The 26366-nt window shown below is 51.1% G+C and overlaps 1 protein-coding gene across 1 annotated transcript; it reads left to right on the forward strand.

The window, feature by feature from the left end:
- Positions 1-477: 477 nt before the first annotated feature.
- Positions 478-21630, forward strand: LOC147114508 (laminin subunit alpha-3-like). Its single transcript, XM_085992225.1, has 2 exons — positions 478-875; positions 21438-21630. The coding sequence occupies exons 1-2, from the start codon at positions 621-623 to the stop codon at positions 21600-21602; spliced, it is 420 nt and encodes a 139-aa protein (XP_085848351.1). The 5' UTR covers positions 478-620; the 3' UTR covers positions 21603-21630.
- The last annotated feature ends 4736 nt before the right edge of the window (positions 21631-26366 follow it).

Raw genomic sequence — 26366 nt, forward strand, 5'->3', positions numbered from 1 at the left:
TTCCCTGGCCGTTTGCCAGCAAGCTAAATGTGCACACGCAGTATTTTCCAAACACTTTTATATGCGATATTTCCCTCCTATTCTTCCATTAAAATAAAAAAAAACCCGGCTGTCCTGGGAAAGTCACCGGACCGGATGGAATTTACACAAATAAATTTCACACAAAGTAGCTCTGATTCACCTTCCTTGTGTATGTGAATTTCCAGTTGGTTAGAATTTGGTGCCTGACACGTTATTCTAATGGCATGTAATTACATCAACTACACGACGGTGCAAATTAATTAACATTAAAGCAAATTAATCAGAGAGAAACTGACAAAAATTTACATTTAATAATCTGGTTAATCCTATTTAAAAAAAAACCTTTCTAGAACAATTGGTACAAATTTCGACTATATATATCTATCTTAAAATGTAAAAGCTGATATCCAATTAGTATTTTTTTAAACTTCTAAATATAGAAGTTTGAAACAATGATTATTTGCAACTTGTGCAGCCAGGATTTCCTTGCAGTCCCAGTTCCTGGGTAGATGAGGGTGTGTGTGGTTAGGCTGTAGACTAGGAGCTGAGCTGCAGTGTGTTGAGAGAGAGAGAGCGAGAGAGACCAGTGACTGTGAAACATGGCGAGAGGGGCGAGGGGAGCACTGCTGCTCTGTGCTGTCCTGCTAAACTGTGGGCAGCTTGCACCCAGCCGAGAGGCGCCAGACCACGTCAACGGCTTCAGCCTGCACCCGCCCTACTTGAACATCGCCCAAGGGACCAAGATCGCGGCCACGGCCACTTGCGGGGAGGACGGATCGGGCAGGCCGAGGTTGGACCTCTACTGCAAGCTGGTGGGAGGACCGACAGCCGGAGTCTTCAGCCAGACTATCCAGGTACAGGACTGACCCTGGCCACAGTGCGCGATAACCCACCTCCAGATAGGGACATTCATTCCTCTTACTGAACGATCAGAGGAATGGCAATCCAGGGAGATTTGTACTAAATAAAGGGGAAGTGTGCAGGGCGAGAGGGGAGTGGGACTAACTAGATTGCTCTACCAAAGAGCCGGCACAGGCAGGATGGGCTGAATGGCCTCCTTCTGTGCTGTGTGATTCTACGTATGTGTGTGCGTATTCAACTTATAAAAGTTTATTCTATATGAATGTATTTGCTGGTTAGATATGCTGCCTTGATTTGTGAAGGACAGTCTGTTGAATGTTAAAACCTTACAGGGCAAACTCGGGCTAAAGAAATGGTGGGAGAGCCAGCTGTTCCTGGGTGGGTGGTGGGGTGGCAGGAGGCTGTTCCTGGGTGGGTGGTGGGGTGGCAGGAGGCTGTTACTGGGGGGGGGGGGTGGCAGGAGGCTGTTACTGGGGGGGGGGGTGGCAGGAGGCTGTTACTGGGGGGGGGGTAGCAGGAGGCTGTTACTGGGGGGGGGGTGGCAGGAGGCTGTTACTGGGGGGGGTGGCAGGAGGCTGTTACTGGGGGGGGGTGGCAGGAGGCTGTTCCTGGGGGGGGGCAGGAGGCTGTTACTGTCGGGGGGGGCAGGAGGCTGTTACTGTGGGGGGGAGCAGGAGGCTGTTCCTGGGTGGGGGGGGGGCAGGAGGCTGTTCCTGGGTTGGGGGGGTGGGGGCAGGAGGCTGTTCCTGGGTTGGGGGGGGTGGGGGCAGGAGGCTGTTCCTGGGTTGGGGGGGGTGGGGGCAGGAGGCTGTTCCTGGGTGGGGGGGGGGCAGGAGGCTGTTCCTGGGTGGGTGGGTGGTGGGGTGGCAGGAGGCTGTTACTGGGGGGGGGGTGGCAGGAGGCTGTTACTGGGGGGGGGTGGCAGGAGGCTGTTACTGGGGGGGGGGTGGCAGGAGGCTGTTCCTGGGGGGGGGGGGGTGGCAGGAGGCTGTTCCTGGGGGGGGGCAGGAGGCTGTTACTGTCGGGGGGGGGCAGGAGGCTGTTACTGTGGGGGGGGGCAGGAGGCTGTTCCTGGGTGGGGGGGGGCAGGAGGCTGTTCCTGGGTTGGGGGGGGGTGGGGGCAGGAGGCTGTTCCTGGGTTGGGGGGGGGGTGGGGGCAGGAGGCTGTTCCTGGGTTGGGTTGGGGGGGGGGTGGGGGCAGGAGGCTGTTCCTGGGTGGGGGGGGGCAGGAGGCTGTTCCTGGGTGGGGGGGGTGGGGGCAGGAGGCTGTTCCTGGGTGGGGGGGGGTGGGGGCAGGAGGCTGTTCCTGGGTGGGGGGGGTGGGGCAGGAGGCTGTTCCTGGGTGGGGGGGGTGGGGCAGGAGGCTGTTCCTGGGTGGGGGGGGTGGGGCAGGAGGCTGTTCCTGGGTGGGGGGGGGCAGGAGGCTGTTCCTGGGTGGGGGGTGGCAGGAGGCTGTTCCTGGGTGGAGGGGGGGCAGGAGGCTGTTCCTGGGTGGGGGGGTGGGGGCAGGAGGCTGTTCCTGGGTGGGTGGGGGGGTGGGGGTGGGGGCAGGAGGCTGTTCCTGGGTGGGGGGGGGTGGGGGCAGGAGGCTGTTCCTGGGGGGGGGGGCAGGAGGCTGTTCCTGGGGGGGAGGGGGCAGGAGGCTGTTCCTGGGGGGGGGAAGGGGGCAGGAGGCTGTTCCTGGGTGGGGGGAGGGGGCAGGAGGCTGTTCCTGGGTGGGGGGTGGGGGCAGGAGGCTGTTTCTGGGGTGGGGGCAGGAGGCTGTTTCTGGGGGGGGGGCAGGAGGCTGTTCCTGGGGGGTGGAGGAGGCTGTTCCTGGGGGTGGGCAGGAGGCTGTTCCTGGGTAGGGGGGTGGGGGCAGGAGGCTGTTCCTGGGTGGGTGGGGGCAGGAGGCTGTTCCTGGGTGGGGGGGTGGGGGCAGGAGGCTGTTCCTGGGGGGGGGGCAGGAGGCTGTTCCTGGGGGTGGGGGCAGGAGGCTGTTCTGGGAGGGGGAGCAGGAGGCTGTTCCTGGGGGGGGGGGCAGGAGGCTGTTCCTGGGTGGGGGCAGGAGGCTGTTCCTGGGGGGGCAGGAGGCTATTCCTGGGGGGGGGGGCAGGAGGCTGTTCCTGGGGGGGGGAGGGGGCAGGAGGCTGTTCCTGGGTGGGGGGAGGGGGCAGGAGGCTGTTCCTGGGTGGGGGGTGGGGGCAGGAGGCTGTTTCTGGGGTGGGGGCAGGAGGCTGTTTCTGGGGGGGGGGCAGGAGGCTGTTCCTGGGGGGTGGAGGAGGCTGTTCCTGGGGGTGGGCAGGAGGCTGTTCCTGGGGGGGGGCAGGAGGCTGTTCCTGGGGGGGGCAGGAGGCTGTTCTGGGGGGGGGGCAGGAGGCTGTTCCTGGGGGGGGCAAGAGGCTGTTCCTGGGTGGGGGGGCAGGAGGCTGTTCCTGGGTGGGGGGGGAGGCTGTTCCTGGGTGGGGGGGCAGGAGGCTGCTACTGGTGGGGGGGCAGAGGCTGTTCCTGTGGGGGGGCAGGCTGTTCCTGTTGGGGGGCAGAGGCTGTTCCTGGGTGGGGGGGGCAGGAGGCTGTTCCTGGGTGGGGGGGGGAGGCTGTTACTGTGGGGGGTGTGATGAAATATGCCATTCATCAGGCACTGTATTCCCTGTGTTTAGTTTAGTTTCAGTTTCATTTCCTTACCAGTATTGTATTGTGTGTAGGGCTCCGCCCATACCTGGCCCCTACTTAAGCAAGCCCCAGCGTGTCTCACAGCAGTACAGCAGATCTCTGGATGAGAGACACTTCTCCAATGTGTATTACTTTCTGAGTTAATAAAAGCCTTGCTTTGCTACGTTAACGTCGAGTCTCGGATTCATTGAGGCACATCAATTTTATTAACTCAATTTTCAACGCAATGGACCAACTCTTGAAACCCGAACGTTTGGATTTGGACCCGCATGCTTAGGACGCATCGGCACGATTCGGACACTGGTTTAAGTGTATGGAATTCTTCCTGGACAATTCCGCAGCCATCACAGGCGCTACGGACGCTGAGAGTATGAAACTCGGAATCCTGCGGAATCGGGTAAGCCACCGGGTTTACCCCCTCATCCAAGACGCTGACACGTACCCGGCCGCCTGCGACATCCTAAAGGCGCATTACCAGCAGCCTACGAACGAGGTGTACGCTAGGCATCTGCTCGCTACTCGCACACAGCGACCTGGGGAATCGCTGGATGAGTTCCTAGTCACCCTGAAAACGCTTGGCAAAGACTGCAAGTGCCAAGATGTAAAAGCCGCAGTGTACACTGACGAGCTTGTTCGTGATGCCTTTACCGCAGGCCTCAGCTCCACTTACATCCGGCAGAGACTACTGGAAAAAACGGGATTGGACCTGAAACAGGCTGTGGACACAGCGCGATCCCTGGATGTGGCCCAGAGAAACTCGGACGCCTACTCTTCGGCCCGCGCCGCCCACGCCGCCACGTGTGCACCAAGGGCGCCGCCATCTTGGAAGGCATCTTCCCCGCCCGGCAGCCCGACACCGTCGGGGCCCCGCTCTCCCCCCAGGAGCCCTACGACAGCCGCGACGCGTCGGGGCCCCAACTGCTACTTCTGCGGGCAGCCGAAGCACATCAGAAACCTGTGCCCGGCGAAAGGCACCACCTGCTTTAAGTGCGGTAAGAAGGGGCACTTCGGGAAGGTGTGCAGAGGGAACCCCGCTGGAAAACCCGCCACCGCCGCGTGTGCACCGTGGGAGCGGCCATCTTGGACGCCATCTTGCCCGACCTCGTGGAGTCCGCCATCTTGTGAGCAGTCAGCGTGGATGCCATCTTGTCTCGATCAGGGCCCTACAGTGGCATCGGTCACAGTGGACCAGACCAGACCACACCCGCTATCCAAATCAATGGTGGACATCGAGGTAAATGGGTGCGGGGTTAAATGTTTAATTGACAGTGGAAGCACGGAGAGTTTTATCCACCCTGAACTAGCACAACAACTCTCTCTAACGGTGGTCCCTGCTCGGGGCACCATCTCTATGGCTGATAAAACCCAGACATCGACCATTATGGGTTACTGCGCGGTACAATTGTCCGTTAACGGAACTGTATACGATAATTTAAAATTACTAATCATGAAGAATCTATGTGCGAGCGTGATCTTGGGCCTGGATTTCCAGTGCCACCACCAAAGCATCACGCTCAATTACGGTGGGTCCCAGCCGCCCCTCACAGTGTGCGGTCTGGCTACCCTGAAGGTAAAGCCGCCTTCACTATTCGCGAACCTTACTCCCAACTGCCGGTCAATAGCGACCAAAAGCAGGAGGTACAGCTGGGAGGACAGGCGGTTTATCACGACCGAGGTAGACAGGCTCCTGAAGGAGCGCATTATCGAACGCAGCAACAGCCCGTGGCGCGCCCAAGTGGTGGTGGTGAGGGGTAGCGAGAAGAAGCGGATGGTGATAGATTATAGCCAGACGGTTAATCTATACACCCAGCTAGACGCCTACCCGCTACCCCGCATATCCGAGATGGTGAACCAAATCGCCCAATACCGGGTGTTCTCCACCATCGACCTCAAGTACCACCAGCTCCCTATCAGACCAGAGGACCGCCCGTACACCGCCTTCGAGGCGAACGGACGCCTCTACCAATTCCTCAGAGTCCCCTTTGGGGTGACGAATGGGGTCTCGGTCTTCCAGAGGGAGATGGACTGCATGGTCGATGACCACCACTTGCAGGCAACCTTCCCCTACCTCGACAACGTCACCATCTGCGGTCACAACCAGCAGGATCACGACTCGAACCTCGAGAGGTTCCTGAAAACCACACAAAAACTCAACCTCACTTACAACGAGGACAAGTGCGTTTTCAACACCACGCGCCTCTGCATACTAGGCAGCGTGGTGGAGAATGGGGAAATCGGACCAGAGCCCGACCGATTGCGCCCCCTACGGGAGCTCCCCCTGCCCAACACTCCCAAAGCCCTGAAAAGGTGCCTGGGGTTATTTTCTTATTATGCCCAATGGGTCCCCAACTACTCCGACAAAGCCCACCCCCTCTTGAAAGCATCCTCTTTTCCGCTCTCCGCTGAGGCCCACGCCGCCTTCAAAAGCATTAAGCGGGATATTGAGCGGGCCACGCTACAGGCAGTGGACGAGAACACTCCCTTTCAAGTGGAAAGTGATGTGTCTGACTTTGCCTTGGCGGCCACCCTCAACCAGGCGGGGCGGCCCGTAGCTTTCTTCTCGAGGACCCTCCAAGGGCCCGAGATCAGACACTCCTCCGTGGAAAAGGAGGCCCAAGCCATCGTGGAGGCAGTGCGCCACTGGCGGCACTACCTAGCCGGCAAACGCTTCACCCTACTTACCGACCAGCGGTCGGTAGCGTTTATGTTCAATAATAAACAGAGGGGGAAGATTAAAAATGATAAGATTCTTAGGTGGCGGATCGAGCTCTCCACCTTCAAGTATGACATCATTTACCGGCCAGGGGCCCTTAACGAATCCCCCGACGCCCTCTCACGAGGGATGTGTGCCAGCGCCACCGGGGACCGGCTACAGACCCTCCACAACGACCTCTGCCACCCAGGGATCACACGGCTGTTCCACTTCATAAAGTCCCGCAACTTACCCTACTCGATTGAGGAAGTTCGGTCTCTGACCAGGGACTGCCGCACTTGCGCTGAGTGCAAGCCTCGGTTTTACCGCCCAGATAGAGCCCACTTAATCAAAGCTACACGGCCCTTTGAGCGGCTCAGCTTAGATTTCAAGGGCCCCCTCCCGTCAGTCGACCGCAATGTTTACTTCCTGAACATTGTGGACGAATACTCCCGTTTCCCATTCGCCTTCCCCTGCCCAGACATGACCAACGCCACGGTCATTAAATGCCTCAACAGCCTGTTCTGCCTGTTCGGTATGTCGAGCTACATCCATACGGATAGGGGGGTGTCCTTCATGAGTGAAGAGCTACGCCAGTACATGCTGTCCAGGATCGCCACGAGCCGTACCACCAGCTACAACCCCCAGGGTAACGGCCAGGTGGAGCGAGAGAACGGGACAGTATGGAAAGCAGTCACTCTAGCTCTAAGGACCAAGGGCCTCCCTATCTCCCGCTGGCAGGAAGTCCTCCCAGATGTGCTCCATTCGATACGGTCGCTATTGTGTACTGCCACTAATGCCACGCCTCATGAACGAATGTTTGTCTTTCCCCGGAAATCCACCTCGGGCATATCCATGCCGTCATGGCTCTCCACCCCAGGTCCGGTATTTGTACGAAGGCATGTGAGGGGCCACAAGACGGACCCCCTCGTGGAGTCAGTGCACCTACTCCATGCCAACCCCCAATACGCGTATGTCCGGCACGCCGACGGAAGGGAGGACACTGTGTCCATAAAAGACGTCGCCCCAGCCGGTAACGACAACAACCACGACAACAACAGCAACAACGATCACAGCAATTCTTACCCACCCACTATCCTTTCACCACCCCCGGAAGAACATCGACCAACGGTGCCCCCACCAACTACCCCTTCAACAACCCTGGCGGCGCCCCCGGCAGAGACCCAGGAGGCCACCGGGGACACCCAGCCGACACCCGCGGCACCACAACAGCTACGTCGGTCACAGAGGACTATCAAACCCCCGAACAGACTAAATCTGTAGAAGGGGTGAATGTGATGAAATATGCCATTCATCAGGCACTGTATTCCCTGTGTTTAGTTTAGTTTCAGTTTCATTTCCTTACCTGTATTGTATTGTGTGTAGGGCCCCGCCCATACCTGGCCCCTACTTAAGCAAGCCCCAGCGTGTCTCACAGCAATACAGCAGATCTCTGGATGAGAGACACTTCTCCAATGTGTATTACTTTCTGAGTTAATAAAAGCCTTGCTTTGCTCCGTTAACGTCGAGTCTCGGATTCATTGAGGCACATCGGGGGGCAGGAGGCTGTTACTGGGGGGGGGCAGGAGACTGTTACTGGGGGGGGCAGAGGCTGTTCCTGTGGGGGGGGGCAGGAGGCTGTTCCTGTGGGGGGGGCAGGAGGCTGTTCCTGTTGGGGGGGCAGAGGCTGTTCCTGTTGGGGGGGCAGAGGCTGTTCCTGGGTGGGGGGGGAGGAGGCTGTTCCTGGGTGGGGGGGGGCAGGAGGCTGTTCCTGGGTGGAGGGGGCAGGAGGCTGTTCCAGGGGGTGGGGGGCAGGAGGCTGTTCCTGTGGATGGGGGGGGGGGGCAGGAGGCTGTTCTTGTGAATGGGGGGGCAGGAGGCTGTTCCTGTGAATGGGGGGGAGGCAGGAGGCTGTTCCTGTGAATGGGGGGGGCAGGAGGCTGTTCCTGTGAATGGGGGGGGGGGCAGGAGGCTGTTCCTGTGAATGGGGGGGGGGCGCAGGAGGCTGTTCCTATGGATGGCGGGGGGGGGTGCAGGAGGCTGTTCCGGGGGGTGGGGGGCAGGAGGCTGTTGCTGTGGATGGCGGGGGGGGGGCAGGAGGCTGTTGCTGTGGGGTGGGGGGGCAGGAGGCTGTTGCTGTGGGGTGGGGGGGCAGGAGGCTGTTGCTGTGGGGTGGGGGGGGTGGGGGGCAGGAGGCTGTTGCTGTGGGGTGGGGGGGTGGTGGGGGGCAGGAGGCTGTTGCTGTGAGGTGGGGGGGTGGGGGGCAGGAGGCTGTTGCTGTGGGGTGGGGGGGGGAGTGGTGGGGGGCAGGAGGCTGTTGCTGTGGGGTGGGGGGTGGGGGGCAGGAGGCTGTTGCTGTGGGGTGGGGGGGTGGTGGGGGCAGGAGGCTGTTGCTGTGGGGTGGGGGGGTGGTGGGGGGCAGGAGGCTGTTGCTGTGGGGTGGGGGGGGTGGGGGGCAGGAGGCTGTTGCTGTGGGGTGGGGGGAGTGGTGGGGGGCAGGAGGCTGTTCCGGGGGTTGGGGGGCAGGAGGCTGTTGCTGTGGGGTGGGGGGGGTGGGGGGCAGGAGGCTGTTGCTGTGGGGTGGGGGGGGTGGGGGGCAGGAGGCTGTTGCTGTGGGGTGGGGTGGGGGGGGTGGGGGGCAGGAGGCTGTTGCTGTGTGCTGTACATGAATCTACTCCAGTTTCTACCCAGGAGACCACAAGCGACTCTCCCCCCACCCCCCAACACGTGTGAAGTGCAAGTGCTACAGAAACAGGGCAAAAATGCCACCTTAGCCACGGAAAACTTATTAATTGAACCGAATAAAAGCCAGGCTTGTAAACTAAATATACAGTGCATGCGATCGGATGGAGTAACATTTCAAATTAACACCGATATCTACCAGCCTTAAAATGGAACAAAAAAAACTGCTGCAAGTACCGGAAATCTGATATCAAAGCAGAAAGTGCTAAACATACACATAAGAGTGGCATCTGTAAAGAGAAACCCCAGGTTATTATGTTCGGGGTTGACTCAAAACTCTTCTGATATTACACCCGAAATGTTAACCTGCTTTTTTCCGCTGACTGGCCATGTCCTGCAGTTCCAGCAATTTCCTAATTTTTATAATACCTAAGTTTTTAACTTGATTTGGGACGGATTTTAGACTGTGTTGCTGACAAACTGTCTTTTGCTTAGTTGCAAGCGTACATTGAAACATGAAGTTTCTCCCTTGTGCTTATTGCAACAATGTGCCATGTTGCCCCAGATCAACCATTCATTGTTCTTAGGGCGTTGCAACATTCGGGGCTCACGATTGGGTCACGCGATGGGTCACACAGTTGGTCACATGATGGGTCACATGATATGATTGGTCACACGATTGGGTCACTCGCCACGATTGGTCACACGATTGGGTCACATGATTGGGCCACAAGATACGATGGGTCACAAGATACGATGGGTCACACAATTGGATCACACAGTTGGGTTACACAATTGGGTCACATGATTGGGTCACACGATTGGTCACATGATTGGGTCAGACGATCGGGTCACGTGATTGGGTCACACGTTTGGGTTACATGATTGGTCACACAGATTGGGTCACATTATGGGTCACATGATTGGGCCACACGATTGGTCACATGATGAGTCACAAGATTGGACCACACGATTGGTCACATGATTGGTCACAAGATGGGTCACATGATTGGTCACACGATTGGTCACATGATTGGTCACACGATTGGGTCACATGATTGGTCACACGATTGGGTCACACGATGAGGCACAAGATTGGACCACACGATTGGGTCACAATAGGGCTTGTTGTGCAATAGTTGTGCACTGGTGAAGATTTGCGCTGAGGCCGTGACCATAGAACCATTTAGAACCCCTTGTGCTGTACTTGTGTGGAGGCAGTGGGGTCATTTTCTGATTAGGCATTCAGTGTGGATTGAGCTGCATGCCAACTGATAAAGGTTCATTGATTTCTACGGTTGTGACTATTTTGTGTAACAAAAATAAAATTCACCGTTTGTCAAAATGCATTTTTTTAAAACTCAGTTTGTCGCATTTACGTAAAAGTCTTGCACGTTTCTGTCATGTTATGGTGGCATAGCAGCGGAAAGTGCAGCTTAGTAGTGTGACACCACAAAAGAGTTGGATTTCAGGACAGAGGGATCAAGGGCAGGACTGCAGGAAGGTAGAGGAACAGTGAAGGGTTTGGGGGGTGGTGAGGTGTGGCAAAGTACCTGAGAGGGAAGAAATGAAAGGTGGTTTGACTGAGTGACAGGAAGGGGAGGGGACAGGAGAGAATGGCTCAAGAGGGATAAAGAGAACAGAAAAAAAGGATAGAAGTAATAGGCTCAGGACTGGAGTGACTCGACCACAATATCCTCCTCCGCTTCCCACCTGTTCAGATGAGTGGGACTGCCCTTGCCTGGCTCCCCTCTTACTTATCTAATCGTAGAAAGAGATTCTCCTTCAATGGCTTCCCTTCCTGGCCCCGCACCATTACCTCTGGAGTCCCCCAAGGATCTATCCTTGGCCCCCTTCTATTGCTCATCTGCATTCTGCCCCTCAGCGACATCATCCGAAGACATGAGGTCAGGTTCCACATGTACGCTGATGACACCTAGGCCCTAGCTCTGCCTCACCACTGATTCTCTCAGCCCCTCCACTGCCTCTGATTCTCTCAGCCCCTCCACTGCCTCTGTGTTATCAGCCTGCTTCTCCAACAACTGGTCCTGGATCAGCCACAAAACATTGGGAAGACTGAAGCCATTGTCTTCGGTCGCCATCACAAACCCCATTATTTCACCACCGATTCCATCTCCTTCCCTGGTCACTGCCTGAGGTTGAACTGGACTGTTCAAAACCTCAGCCTCCTATTTGGCCCCAAGCTGAGTTTCTGACCCCATATCCTCTCCATCACCAAGACAGTCTACATACACCTCTGTAATACTGCCAGTCTCGACCCCTGCCTCTGCCTATCCGTTGCTGAAACCCTCATTACCTTCAGCTGGACTATTCCAATACTCTCCTGGTCAGTCTCCCATCTTCCACTCTCCATAAACCTCAGCCCATCCAAAACTCTGCCACGCTGTTATTAAAATTCTCATCCTCGTGTTCAAATCCCTCCATGGCCTTGCTCCCCTCCCCATCTCTGTAACCTCCACCAGCCCTACAACCCTCAGAGATCTCTGCGTTTCTCCAACTCTGGCCTCTTGCACATCCCTCACTCCTTTCACCCCACCATTGGTGGCCGTGCCTTCAACTGTCTAGGCCCTAAGCTCTGAAATTCCTGTCTAAGCCTCTCCGCCTCACTCTTCCATTAAGATGCTCCTTAAAACCTACCTCTTTGACTAAGCTTTTAGTCACCCATCCTAATATTTCTTTGGCTTGGTGTCAGTTTTTATCTGATAAAGCTTCTGTGAAGCACCTTGGAATGCTTTCCTACGTTAAAGGCACTATATAAATGCAAGTTGTTGTTGAGTATGTCAATGCAAAAGTGGAAATAGAACTTAGCAGTTGTATTGGTGATCTAATTCTCAACCACATGACTGCCCTTGACATCAAGTCAGCATTTGACTAAATGTGGCATCAAGGAGTCTGAATAAAATTGAAGTCAATGGAATCGGGGGGTGGGGGGAAACTCTCCAGTGGTTGGAGTCATACCTAGCACAAAGGAAGATGTTTGTGGTTGGAGGTCAATCATCACAGTCCCAGGACATTGCTACAGGAGTTCCTCAGGACAGTGTCCTAGGCCCAACCATCTTCAGCTGCTTTATCAATGTCCTTCTCTCCATCATAAGGTCAGAAGTGGGGATGTTCGCTGATAATGGCACAGTGTTCAGTTCCATTCACAACTCCTCAGATAATGAAGCAGCCCTTGCCCACATACAGCAAGACCTGGACAACATTCAGGCTTGGGCTCATAAATGGAAAGTAACATTTGCACCACACAAGTGCCAGACAATGACTATCTCCAACAAGAGAGAGTCTAACCACTACCCCTTGACATTCAACGGCATTACCATCGCCGAATCCCCCACCATCAACATCCTGGGGGGTCACCATTGACCAGAAACTTAACTGGACCAGCCACATAAATACTGTGGCTACAAGAGCAGGCCAGAGGCTGGGTATTCTGCGGCGAGTGTCTCACCTCCTGACTCCCCAAAGCCTTTCCACCATCTACAAGGCACAAGTAAGGAGTGTGATGGAATACTCTCCACTTGCCTGGATGAGTACAGCTCCAACAACACTCAAGAAGCTCGACACCATCCAGGACAAAGCAGCTCACTTGATTGGCACCCCATCCATCACCTTCAACATTCACTCCCTCCACCACCGGCGCACCGTGGTTGCAGTGTGTACCATCTACAAGATGCACTGCAGCAACTCGTCGAGGCTTCTTCAGCAGCACCTCCCAAACCCGTGACCTCTTCCACCTAGAATGACAAGGGCAGCAGACGCATGGGAACACCATCACCTCCAAGTTCCTCTCCAAGTCACACACCATCCTGACTTGGAAATATATCACCAATCCTTCATCATCGCTGGGTCAAAATCCTGGAACTCCCTCCCTAACAGTACTGTGGGAGTACCTTCACCACATGGACTGCAGTGGTTCAAGAAGGCGGCTCACCACCACCTTCTCAAGGGCAACTAGGGATGGGCAATAAATGCCGGCCTTGCCAGCGACGCCCACATCCCATGAACGAATTAAAAAAAAATAACTGGAGGAATGAAACAACATACAGGAGGTGATTTCACTCACCTTATTGTGTCTAACTTGTTAGAGTACAGATGCACCTCAGGGAATTTATTGCACAATTAAGTTGTTTTTACCATAAATGGCCAAGAATGCAACAAATTTAATTATAATCACAAACCTCAGTCATTTTTCTTCAATAGCTATCTTTTCAGAAACGCCTACCTACATAACAACAGTGACTGCGCTTCAAAGTAACCCATTGGGCTTATACTCGCTGGTGTTTAGAAGAATGAGAGGGGATCTCATTGAAACTTATAAAATTCTAACAGTACTGGCCAGACTAGATGCAGGAAGGATGTTCCCGATGGCCGGGGAGTCCAGAACCAGGGGTCATAGTCTAAGGATAAGGGGTAAGCCATTTAGAACTGAGATGAGGAGGAATTTCTTCACCCAAAGAGTAGCGAACCTGTGGAATTCTCTACCACAGAAGGCAGTTGAGGCCAATTCATTAAATATATTCAAGAAGGAGTTAGATATATTTCTTAAGGCTAAAGGGATCAAGGGATATGGGGAGAAGGCAAGGACAGGGTACTGAATTTGGATGATCAGCCATGATCTCATTGAATGGCGGAGCAGGCTCGAGGGGCCGAATGGCCTACTCCTGCTCCTATCTTCTATGTTTCTATTGGCTCTGCTTTGGGATGCCTTGAGGACGATTTAACGTGCTATATAATTGTTTATTTCTTGACCTTGCAGCCAAATGTTATTATGGGGAGCACTGCTGAGCATGAGTGCCCCGATGTACAAATGTTCCTTTTTGCACATCTGAGCAATGGATTTCAGAGTACGCCCGGCTCCTGCCTCACACCAATACTGTGCAGTGTAAATGCTCCTTCAGGCATTCAATAGGGTTGAAACCTGGATGCTCTATGGACACAGCAAACTATTTGAATAAGATGGGGTGATGTATGAACTTGAAAGCTGCTTTGTTTTTATATAGGATAGTCACTAATAAATCCAATAAGGGAATTCAGGAGAAACTTCTTTACCAGAGAGTGGTGAGAATGTGGAACTCGCTACCACAGGGAGTGGTTGAGGCGAATAGTCTAGATGTATTTAAGGGGAAGGTAGATAAGCGCATGAGGGAGAAAGGAACAGAAGGATATGCTGATAGGGGTGAGATGTAGTAAATAGAGTGGGAGGAGCCTCATGTGCAATACTCCCGTTAAGCTGCGCGCTGACGCAGTGGCCTGGAGGTCCTGCGCAGGCCGCTCGCCGGCTTTTAAATAGAAAAGACCGCGTATGCGTGCTAATTTGAATGGGCCGAACAGCTCGTTAAAGGAGCTGCACACCCAAAAAATAACACTGCTCGTGTGGAGCATAAACACCGGCATAAACCTGTTGGGTTGAATGGCCTGTTTCTGTGCTGTATGTAATTCTATGTAATTATTGAATCCATGAATGCCTGCAGAATTATTATTTTAATTAAGCCTTTATAATCAGTAATGTAATATTTTTTAGTACAAATGACCTGGAGCATGTTGTGCAAAATTATATTTAAATTAAATTATGGCAATATGTTTTGAAATGAGTAAAGGTCTAATTGGACACATTTGATTAAAATATTGTGAGGTTTTATATAATGCAGTGAATGACTAGGCAGGGAGCTTATCCAGAAGAAAATGAGCTTAGTCTGTAAGTAATTAGCACGTAAGTGTTTCACTGGGAAATGGTTTCGTTTTATGTTTGGAAATGTGGTGAGAATGAATCTTTTCACTGTGGCGGACAGGAATTTACGGTTGCATTCAGATTTTTCTTTTTTGGCAAGTGAGCCTTTTAGGCTTGAGTATTCTTTGTAACGGACGCTAGAGAGTCAATGATACATGTCAATTACATTGTTGGCTAACTATTGTCCAGATAAGAACAGGCAATTTTTGATTACACTTGTGCAATGTTGTGATTGATATATGAAGATTTGAGAAAGAACAGTCAAGAATGTAGTAAACAAGAGGAGGCCATTCAGCCCCTCAAGCCTGTTCCGCCATTCAATTAGATCATGGCTGATCTGCGACCTAACTCCATATACCCGCCTTGGTTCCGTAAGCTTGCCTCCAGAGTGATTATCTGCACGAACATTTTTGTGTCCGAGGCCGCGCATACGCGCTGTCACCGAGGTTGTGCATGTGCAGTACCCCACAGTTGTGGCTGCAGTGCAGTGCAGGCCATGCTTTCCTCGGCTCCCTGGGACAAGGCCCGTCACTGGATCCGTGCTGGCCTGGGGGGGTGAAGAGAGTATCGGAGGGGGGGCGGGAGAAAGAGGGGGAATCGGGGAGAGAGAGAGAGGGAATCGGAGAGAGAGAGAGAGGGAATCGGAGAGAGACAGAGGGAATCGGAGAGAGACAGAGGGAATCAGAGAGAGAGGGGGATAGAATCAGAGAGAGAGAGAGAGAGAGGGAATCGGAGAGAGAAAGAGGGAATTGGAGAGAGCGAGAGAGAGGGAATCGGAGCTAGAGAGAGGGAATCGGAGAGAGGGAATCAGGGAGAGAGGGAATCGGAGAGAGAGAGGGAATCAAAGAGAGAGCGGATCAGAGAGAGTGAGGAGGGGAGAGAGAGAGGGTATCGAAGAGAGAGGGAATCGGAGGGGGAGATGGGGGAGAGAGAGGATCGGAGAGAAAGAGGAGGGGAGAGAGAGGGAAATCAGAGGGAGAGGGAGGGAATCGGAGGGAGAGAGGGAATTGGAGGGGAGAGAGAGGGAATCGGAGGGGGGGAGAGAGGTCAGGAACTTGGGCAGCGGTGGGGGCGGTGCGGGGGGGTGGAAGGAGATCAGGAACTTGGGCCGGGTGGGGGTAAGGTCAATTACTTGGGCGGGGGGAGGTCAGGAACTTGGGTGGGGGGGTGGTTGAGTAGGTCAGGAACTTGGGCAGTGGGGAGAGTAGGTCAGGAACTTGGATGGGGTGGGGGGTGGGTGTAGGTCAGGAACCCGCGAGGGTGAGCCCTGTCTGTTTCAAGTGAGCTCTGTCCTGCCTGGAGTAGGTAGTCAGTTAGGCTCGAATTACACTTTGCAAAGTAAGTGATTACGTAGGCAGGGAGGATCTAATTACACATTCCAAAGAAACTGCTGGGTGTGTCTTGTCCTCCAAGGGGATCAATCAGCAGTCAGGACTTGTCATCCAAGGGGACCAATCAGAGCTTTTGGTGTTGCGAATAAACACGTCCAACAAAAATCGAAACAGAAAACGCTGGAAATACTCAGCAGGTCAGGCAGCATCTGTGGAGAGAGAAACGGAGTTAACGGCCCCGATTTTCGGGCAGCTGTCGAGCGGCTTTTCATGCGGCCGTGGTCCGAAAATCGCGGAAAAAGCGGGTCGGGACCCCCCCCCCGCCTGATTCCCCGCCCCATCCGACTTTCGGACCGCCGTTTCCACGTGCCCCGCTTCAGTCCCGCCCGCCGCTGGCGGGACTGCTCGTCGGACCACTAATCACCAATGATCACCTTGTTAAGGACGATTTTCCCGTGCCGTTGCGACTTTGGGGCTTTCCCCACCTGAAACCCGCCTGCGGGGAACCCCGCCGATGAGAGCTGGCGTGAAAACAGCTGGCTTGCTTGCTTGCAGCAGCAGGTTGCTGAGGGCTGAAGATATTTAAAGAGGCAGCATTTGCAGGCTGCAGGACCTTGTTGATCAAGGCTTGGGGGAACTATTTGAAGCCTTAGGAGCAGCTGCAGAAAGTTGGAGCCTCACACATTTCTTCAGTGTGAGCTCCTGGGAAGTCCCTCTCACCACCCTAACTCAGGACCTCCTCAACCGAGGCATCTGCTAGAAGCATGGGAGGCCTTTGGCACCTTCCCTTCCTGGCATTAGAGGATCTCCAACAGCAGAGGTGGCAGCAGCAGAACCAGGAACAGCAGGATGATTACCAGGAGCACCAGGCTGCTGCTCACTCACCTGAAGCTGGCTTGAGAGCACCTTGCTGCACTTTAGGGGGCCAGTGGGACCCGTTTCTGCACTGGCAGTCCTACTCAGAAGGACTTCCATGAAGATCTGGTTTCTCTGTTCAACAGATGGCCAACGCTCCTCAAGAGATGTCATTCTCTTATGAGCACTCACCATGTTTTCCGTATGCTGGCGAGTTATCTCCTCCATGGAGGTTGCCAACCTTTCCATGGTGCTGCGTTCATGCACCAATGACTCCACAAAGGCTCTGCTCATGGTCGCTATGAACTCCTCCATTCGCTCCACACTCACAGCGACGCTGGAGACAAAACCTGCCAGAGACTCCTGCATATGTGCATGGAGATCCATCACCTCTTCTCTTGCGGATGGACCCAGAGGCAGAGGGTCGAGATGCAGCGCAGCTGAGCTGAGCTGGCAGAGCCCTGCGCCCTCCGACGAGGACTCTCCACTGCTGTCCCTGTCTCCAGAATCTGCTGAGGCTCACTTGTCAGCTGTGAAACACCAGGTGACAACACTACTCTATGTCCCAAAGGTCCCCCCGAGGTGTGAGTGTCTGCGCTGGTGCTGGGTGCGCTTCTGCTGACGCTGCACCCTCAGAGGTTGGAGCTTCCTCTGAGGAGTCTGGCTGCACAGCCTCTTCCTCCTCCACAGTGAGGATGGGGGCTCTGGATGGTACTGTGGGGGAGTAAAGGAAGGAGTTACAGATGTAATGCCAAGGTTCCTCTGGTGACTCCCAGCGAGTTGGCATCTGCTGACACCTGCATCCATGCAGCATTGGTCTCAGTGGGAGGCCTCTTCCTCCCTGACCTAGGGAAGAGGACCTCCCTGTGGGCCCTAACCCCATCCAATAATGCCTGCAGTGAAGCCTCGTCGAATTTGAAGGCAGCTCGGGGTCTGGCACTGGCCACAGCTGCTGCAGGCTCCTCTGCCATCCTGTATGGTTCATTTGGAAGCCTTCAGAGGATGCAGTGCTTGCCATGGACCTTGAAAGCACCACGAATGATGACATCATACTGTGGGGATTTCTGACTCGATTTAGACAATTAGCAAGGCTTCCCACATGCTGGGAATTAATTGGCCAATTGAGGGAAAATTGCGTGGGGCTGGCTGACACTTTTTTATGTGTGTCAGAAACCCCACATTCGGGGAAATCCGACCATTCCCCACACAAGCCGAAAATCGGGGCGAACGTTTCAGTTCGATGACCCTTCGTCAGAACTGGAAAAAGTTGGAGATGTAAAAGGTTATAAGCAAGTGTAGGGGCAGGGAAAGGGGGGAGGGGAGGAAAAAACAAAAGGGAAGGTCTGTGATAGGATGGAAGGCAGGAGAGATTAAGAGACATTAAGAGAGATTAAGAGATGGTGCAAGGCAAAAGCAGATGTAATGGGACAAGTTAAGAAACAAAGGATGGCTCTAGATGAAGTGTAAATGGCACTGGCAGAATGAAAAACAGCTGCCATGTGGAAGAGAGAAAAAAAAGGATAGGGGCAGAGGTTATGGTCTGAAATTGTTGAACTCTATGTTGCGTCCAGAATGCTGTAAAGTGCCTAATTGAAAGATGAGGTGCTGTTCCTTGAGCTTATGTTGAGCTTCATTGGAACGGTGTAGGAGGCCGAGGATGGTGAGGTCTGAGTGGGAGTGGAGCGGAGAATTAACATAGAAAACATAGACATAGAAGATAGGAGCAGGAGTAGGCCATTCGGCCCCTCGAGCCTGCTCTGCCATTCAATGCGATCATGGCTGATCATCCAATTTCAGTACCCGGTCCCTGCTTTCTCCCCATACCCCTGGATCCCTTTAGCCTTGAGAAATATATCCAACTCCTTCTTGAATATACTTAATGAATTGGCTTCTACTGCCTTCTGTGGTAGTGAATTCCACAGGTTCACCACTCTCTGGGTGAAGAAATTCCATCTCATTTCTGTCCTAAATGGCCTACCCCTTACCTTTAGTCTGTGACCCCTGGTTCTGGACTCCCTGACCATCAAGAACATCCTTCCTGCATCTAGTCTGGCCAGTCCTGTCAGAATTTTATAAGTTTCAATGAGATCCCCTCTCATTCTTCTAAACTCCAGCGAGTACAAGCCCAATTGTCCCAATCTCTCCTCATACGTCATTCCTGCCATCCCAGGCATCAGCCTGGTGAATCTTCGCTGCACTCTCTCCATGGCAAGAACATCCTTCCTCAGATAAGGTGACCAAAACTGCACACAATACTCAAGATGTGGTCTCACCAAGGCCCTGTACAACTGCAGCAAGACATCCTTGTTCCTGTACTCAAACCCTCTCGCTACGAAGGCCAACATACCATTTGCCTTCTTAACCGCCTGCTGCACCTGCATGCTTACCTTCAGCGACTGGTGCACAAGGACACCCAGGTCTCATTGCACTTCCCCTTCTCCCAATCTATTGCCATTCAGATAATAATCTGCCTTCCTGTTTTTGCCACCAAAGTGGATAACCTCACATTTATCCACATTATATTGCATCTGCCATGCTTTTGCCCAATCACCCAACCTGTCCAAATCATCCTGGAGTTTCTTGGCATCCTCCTCACAGCACACACGCCCACCCAGCTTTGTGTCGTCTGCAAATTTGGAGATATTACATCTAGTTCCCTCGTCTAGATCATTAATATATATTGTGAATAGCTGGGGTCCAAGGACTGATCCCTGTGGTACCCCACTAGTCACTGCCTGCCACTCGGAAAAAGACCCGTTTATTCCAACTCTTTGCTTTCTGTCTGCCAACCAGTTCTCTATCCAAGTCAATACCTTGCCCCCAATCCCATGTGCCTTAACTTTACACGCTAATCTCTTATGCAAGACCTTATCAAAAGCCTTCTGAAAGTCCAAATACACCACATCCACTGGTTCTCCCTTATCTATTTTACCAGTTACATCCTCAAAAAATTCCAGTAGATTAGCCAATCTCGATTTACCTTTTGTAAATCCATGTTGACTTTGTCCGATCCTGTCACTGTTTTCCAAGTGCTCTGCTATTACATCCTTTATAATGGACTCTAGCATTTTCCCCACTACCGATGTCAGGCTTACCGGTCTGTAATTCCCCGTTTTCTCTCTACCACCTTTTTTGATAGTGGGGTTACATTAGCTACCCTCCAATCCATGGCTACTGTTCCAGATTCCATCGAATGTTGGAAGATGATCAGCAATGCATCTACTATTTCTAGAGCCAGTTCCTTAAGTACCCTAGGATGTAGATTATCAGGCCCTGGGAATTTATCGGCCTTTAATCCCATCAATTTCCCTAACACCATTTCCCTACAAATACTGATTTCTTTCAGTTCCTCCCTTTCATCAGACCCTATGTTCCCCGGCATCTCTGGGAGGTTATTTGTGTCCTCCTTTGTGAAGACAGAACCAAAATATGAATTTAATTGGTCTTCCATTTCTTTGTTCCCCATTATAAATTCCCCTGATTCTGACTGCAAGGGACCTATGCTTGACTTCACCAATCTTTTTCTCTTCATATATCTATAAAAGCTTTTACAGTCAGTTTTTATGCTCCCTGAAAGCTTACTCTCATATTCAATTTTCCCCTTCTTAATTAATCCCTTTGTCCTCCTTTGTTGAATCCTAAACTGCTCCCAATCCTCAAGTTTACTGCTTTTTCTGGCCAATTTATATGTCCTCTCCTTGGATCTTATGCTAGCCCTAATTTCCCTTGTTAGCCACGGTTGAGTCACCTTTTTTGTTTTATTTTTATGCCAAACTGGGATGAACAAATTCTGTAGTTCATCCATGCGGTCTTTGAATGTTTGCCATTGCCTATCCACCGTCAGCCCTTTGAGTGACATTCCCCAATCAATCCTACCCAACTCGTGCCTCAGACCATCGTAGTTTCCTTTATTTTTGGGGGAGAGAGTCCCAGATTTCCACTACCTTTTGTGTGAAGTGCTTCCTGACATCACCCCATAATGGCCTGGCTCTAATTTTAAGGTTATGCTCCCCTTGTTCTGGACTCCCCCACACCAGAGGAAATAGTGTCTCTCTATCTACCCTGTCAATTACTTTAATCATCTTAAACACCTCAATTAGATCACCCCTTAATCTTCTATATTCAAGGGAATACGAGCCTAGTCTATGCAGCCTGCCCTCATAATTGAATGCAATTTTTTTAAACGGAGGATTGTTATAGGATAAGCTGACGAGAAACAAATACTTGAATAGATCTGAGAGGCAGAAAAACAGACTTCAGGAGAAGTGGTGACAGGAAGGAGCAGGAGTGGGCAATAACGCAATTGAGATGAAAGTAAAAGATGAGAAAAGAGTTGAAGAGGAAAGAGCAAGTCTAACAAAGAACAGTGCAAAGCTGTGAAGAAAGAGAAAAATGCCTCTTGTACCATTCTCGTATTATTATCCTAAGTATGTTCAATACTTTAAGTACTTAGGCCTAACTTTATTCACATTGGTATGCTGATGGGAACAGAGTTATTTCTTGGACTTGCGTACAGCTCTACCGGGCTTTTCAGAATTAAATGTCAGTCTTAATTTTAACTTTTCTATTAATCCTTAAATTCTTCCCTTTTTAGGGGCAATTCTGCGATCACTGTTTGTCTGATGATGCGTACAAAGCTCATGCAGTCACCAATGCCATCGATGGCACTGAGCGCTGGTGGCAAAGCCCACCTCTGTCCCGTGGACTGCACTACAATCAAGTCAATGTCACTCTGGACTTTGACCAGGTCAGTAGATGATATCTGGAGACGTCTATTCGCCTTTGGTTGGTACATCTGTTATTTCAACACCCATTTTTTGAATACGGGCACCAGACTTCAGGAAGGATGTCAAGGCCTTGGAGAGGGTGCAGAGGAGATTTACTGGAATGGTTTCAGGGATGAGGGACTTCTGTTATGTGGAGAGACTTAGAAAAATCTGGGATTGTTCTCCTCAGAGCAGAGAAGGCTAAGGGGGGATTTAATAGAGGTGTTCAAAATTATGAAGGGTTTTGATAGAGTAAATAAAGAGAAATTGTTTCCAGTGGCAGGAGGGAGACAGAGGCACAGATTTAAGGTGATTGGCAAAAGAACCAGAGGGGAGAGGAGGAGAATTTTTTTAACGCCGCGAGTTGTTATGATCTGGATTGCACTGCCTGAAAGGGGGGAGTAAGAAGATTTAATAGTAACTTTCAAAAGGGAATTAGGTAAATAATTCAAAAGGACAAATTTGCAGGGCTGAGGAAAGAGCAGGGGGAGTGGGACTGATTGGCGAGCTCTTTCAAAGAGCCGGCACAGGCACGATGGGCCGAATGGCCTCCTTCTGTGCTGTGAGATTCTAGGATTATGGTGATTAGCTGAACTGGTATTTCCAACCCGTGAATATGTTACTAATTAAAACCTAAAATTCTTCCTTTCTGACCAATCCCTAAAAAAAACATTTGGATTGAATTAATTATTTAAACAATCAGTGTTACTGCAAATGAAAAAAATAACATCCTGAGGACTGGCCAACAACAACAGTTTGTATTTATATAGCGCCTTTAACGTAGTAAAACATCCCAAGGCGCTGCACAGGAGTATTTTAAGACACCGAGCCACATAAGGATAAATTAGGACAGGTGACCAAAAGCTTGGTCGAAGAGGTAGGTCTTAAAGGAGGAAAGAGAGGTAGAGAGGCGGAGAGGTTTAGGCAGGGAATTCCAGAGCTTAGGGCCTAAGGCAACAGAAGGCACAACCACCAAAGGTTGAGCGATTATAATCAGGGATGCTCAAGAGGGCAGAATTAGAGGAGCGCAGATATCTCGGGGGGTTGTGGGGTTGAAGGAGATTACAGAGATAGGAAGGGGCGAAGCCATGGAGGGATTTGAAAACAAGGATGAGAATTTTGAAATCGAGGCACTGCTTAACCGGGAGCCAATGTAGGTCAGCGAGCACAGGGGTGATGGGCGAACGGGACTTGGTGCGAGTTAGGACACAGGCAGCCGAGTTTTGGATGACCTCAAGTTTACGTAGGGTGGAATGTGGGAGGCCAGCCAGGAGTGCGTTGGAATAGTCAAGTCCAGAGTAACAAAGGCAGGGGTGAGGGTTTCAGCAGCGGATGAGCTGAGGCAGGGGCGGAGACGGGCGATGTTACGGAGGTGGAAGTAGGCGGTTTTTGTTATGTCGTGGATATGTGGTCGGAAGCTCATTTCAGGGTCAAATATGACACCAAGGTTGTGAACAGTGTGGTTCAGTCTCAGACAGATGTTCGGGAGAGGGATGGAGTCAGTGGCTAGGGAACGGAGTTTATGGCGGGGACCGAAAACAATGGCTTCGATCTTCCCAATATTTAATTGGAGACAATCTTTGCTCATCCAGAACTGTATGTCAGACAAGCAGTCTGACAATTTAGAGACTGTGGAGGGGTCGAGAGGAGAGGTAGTGAGGTAGAGCTGGGTGTCGTCAGTGTACATGTGGAAATTGATGCTGTATTTTCGGATGATGTCGCCAAGGGGCAGCATGTGGATGAGAATTAGGAGGGGGCCAAGGATAGATCCTTCGGGGGACACGAGAGGTAACGATGCGGGAGCGGGAAGAGAAGCCGTTGCAGGTGGTTCTCTGGTTACAATTATATAGATAAGAATGGAACCATGAATTAATTATTTCAACAATCAGTGTTACAGCAAATGAAAAAAATAACATCCTGAGGACTGGTCAACAGCAGAAAGTAAAAACATTTAAATACAAAATTCAAAGCCTTGTCAATTGGAAAGAAACAGAACCTAAATGTTTATCTGAAATAAATAAATGGTTAATTCTGAACTAAGTATCATTGGCTGGATGAGTGATATAGTCGATTTCTGCTAGACTTTGAATTAAATCACACACTTCCTAATTTATGCTTCAGTTAGCCTTCCCTTCTAACATAAAGCTGCTGATTATGGTGTAATAGTATGTACAAAATGGAGATTTGCATTATAATTTTGTGCCAGCAAAATAATTTATTGATCATATCTTGTCTTGAATATTTTTCACTAGTCATGTCATAATTTCCTGTCACATCCAAGGCATGAGTCTCAATAAAAACATCATCTTCATTACAAACAATGGATGGTTAGAATCATAGAAACATAGAAAAATAGGAGCAGGAGTAGGCTGATCCTCTATATCAATACCATATTCATGCTCTCTCCCCATACCCCTTGATGTCTATCTCCTTATTAAATATATTCAGTGACTTGGCCTCCACAGCCTTCTGTGGTAGAGAATTCCACAGGTTCACCACCCTCCTGAGTGAAGAAATGTCTCCTCATTTCAGTCCTAAATGTCCTACCCTGTATCCTGAGACTGTGACCCCTCCTTCTAGACCCCCCAGCCAGGGGAAACATCCTCCCTGATACAACCATTCGGCCCGTCGTGCCTGTGCCGTCTCTTTGAAAGAACTCTCCAATTAGTCCCACTCCCCCTACTCTTTCCCCACAGCTCTGCAAAGTTTTCATTTTCAAGTATTTATCCAATTCCCTTTTGAAAGTTACTATTGAATCTGCTTCCACCGCCCTTTCAGGCAGCGCATTCCAGATCACAATAACTCGCTGCGTAAAAACAATTTCTCTTCTACTCTCCTCTGGTTCTTTTGCCAATTATCTTAAATCTGTGTCCTCTGGTTACCGACTCTCCTGCCAGTGGAAACAGCTTCTCCTTATTTACTCTATCAAAATCCTTCATAATTTTGAACACCTCAATTAAATCTTCCCTTAGACTTCTCTGCTCTAAGGAGAACAATCCCAGCTTCTCTTGTCTCTACAGAAACAGGAATCAGTAAAAGGCTGAAGGCTAAACTGGAGGGTTCAGATGATGCTCATTAGCTGGCTGAGATTCATGTTCATAGTTTATGATGTACAACAACCCCCAATTAAGTTGTATATGGAAGGCTGTTGCTTAATTGATGGGTCAGATTTTTAAAAATTCATTCACAGGATGTGGGCGTTGCTGGCAAGGCCAGCGTTTAATACCCATCCCTAATTGCCCTCGAGAAGGTGGTGGTGAGCCGCCTTCTTGAATACAACTGAGTGGCTTGCTAGGCCATTTCAGAGGGCAGTTAAGAGTCACTCTGTGGGTCTGGAGTCACATATAGGCTAGACCGGGTTAGAACGGCAGATTTCCTTCCCTAAAGGACATTAGTGAACCAGATCGGTTTTTTTACGACAATCTGGTAGTTTCATGCTCATCATTACTGATACTAGCTTTTTAATTCCGGATTTATTTAATTAAATTTAAATTACCCAGTTGCTGTAGTAGGGATTTGAACTGATGTCGCCTGACCATTAGTCCAGGTTTAGCCGCTATGCTACCGTTCCTAAGATGACACAGTGAGCCGCAAAAGCCAAGTTAGAATGCTCTACAAGTTACCACTGAACACCTAAATAAACAGAAATTACAAGAATGCTGAAAGGATGCTGATGGAAGTTTGCCAGAGGCAACTGTGATGTTTTCCTAGCACAATAATATAGTCACATGGCTGACAGGAGGATACAAGGGAATTAGGTTTTATAGTTAGGCTTGCTTATTGAAACGGTTCAAGAAACACCCCTGAATAGCTTGGATAACCAATCACCTATACTTGCACTGGAGGCAGTTCAGAGAAGGTTCACAAGGTTGATTCCTGAGATGAAGGGGTTGACTTATGAAGGAAGGTTGAGCAGGTTGGGCCTGTACTCATTGGAGTTTAGAAGAATGAGAGGTGATCTTATTGAAACATATAAGATACTGAGGGGGCTTGACAAGGTAGATGCAGAGAAGATGTTTCCCCTCATGGGGGAATCTAGAACTAGGAGGCATAGTCTCAGAATAAGGGGTCGCCCATTTAAAACTGAGATGAGGAGGAATTTCTTCTCTCAGAGGGTTGTAAATCTTTGGAATTCTCTGCCCCAGAGAGCTGTGGAGGCCGGGTCATTGAATATATTTAAGGTGGAGATAGACAGATTTTTGAACAATAAGGGAGTGAAGGGTTACGGGGAGCGGGCAGGGAAATGGAGCCGAGACCAAGATCAGATCAGCCATGATCTCATTAAATGGCGGAGCAGGCTCGAGGGCCCAAATGGCCGACTCCTGCTCCTATTTCTTATGTTCTTATGAACTCTAATGTTGTATGGCAATAGACCGTATTAATTCAGGCCAGAAATTTATATACCATTCAATTACCAGGGATACCAGGTACCAGGGATGAGGGACTTCAGTTAAGTGGAGAGACTAAAGAAGCTGGGATTGTTCTCCTTGGAACAGAGAAGGTTAAGGGGAGATTTAATAGAGGTGTTACGAAGGGTTTTGATAGAGTAAATAAGGAGAAACGGTTGTAACCAGAGGACACAGATTTAAGATAATTGGCAAAAGAACCAGAGGGAAAATGAGAATTTTTTTTTTTTAATGCAGCGAGTTGTTGTGATCCGGAATGCGCTGCCTGAAAGGGCGGTGGAAGCAGATTCAATAATAACTTTCAAAAGGGAATTGGATAAATACTTGAAAAGGAAAATTTTGCAGGGCTAT

This window comes from Somniosus microcephalus, chromosome 7 (genome assembly GCF_052327205.1).
Source record: "Somniosus microcephalus isolate GS21.2 chromosome 7, FLI_Smic_1.0, whole genome shotgun sequence".
NCBI lineage: Eukaryota > Metazoa > Chordata > Chondrichthyes > Squaliformes > Somniosidae > Somniosus > Somniosus microcephalus.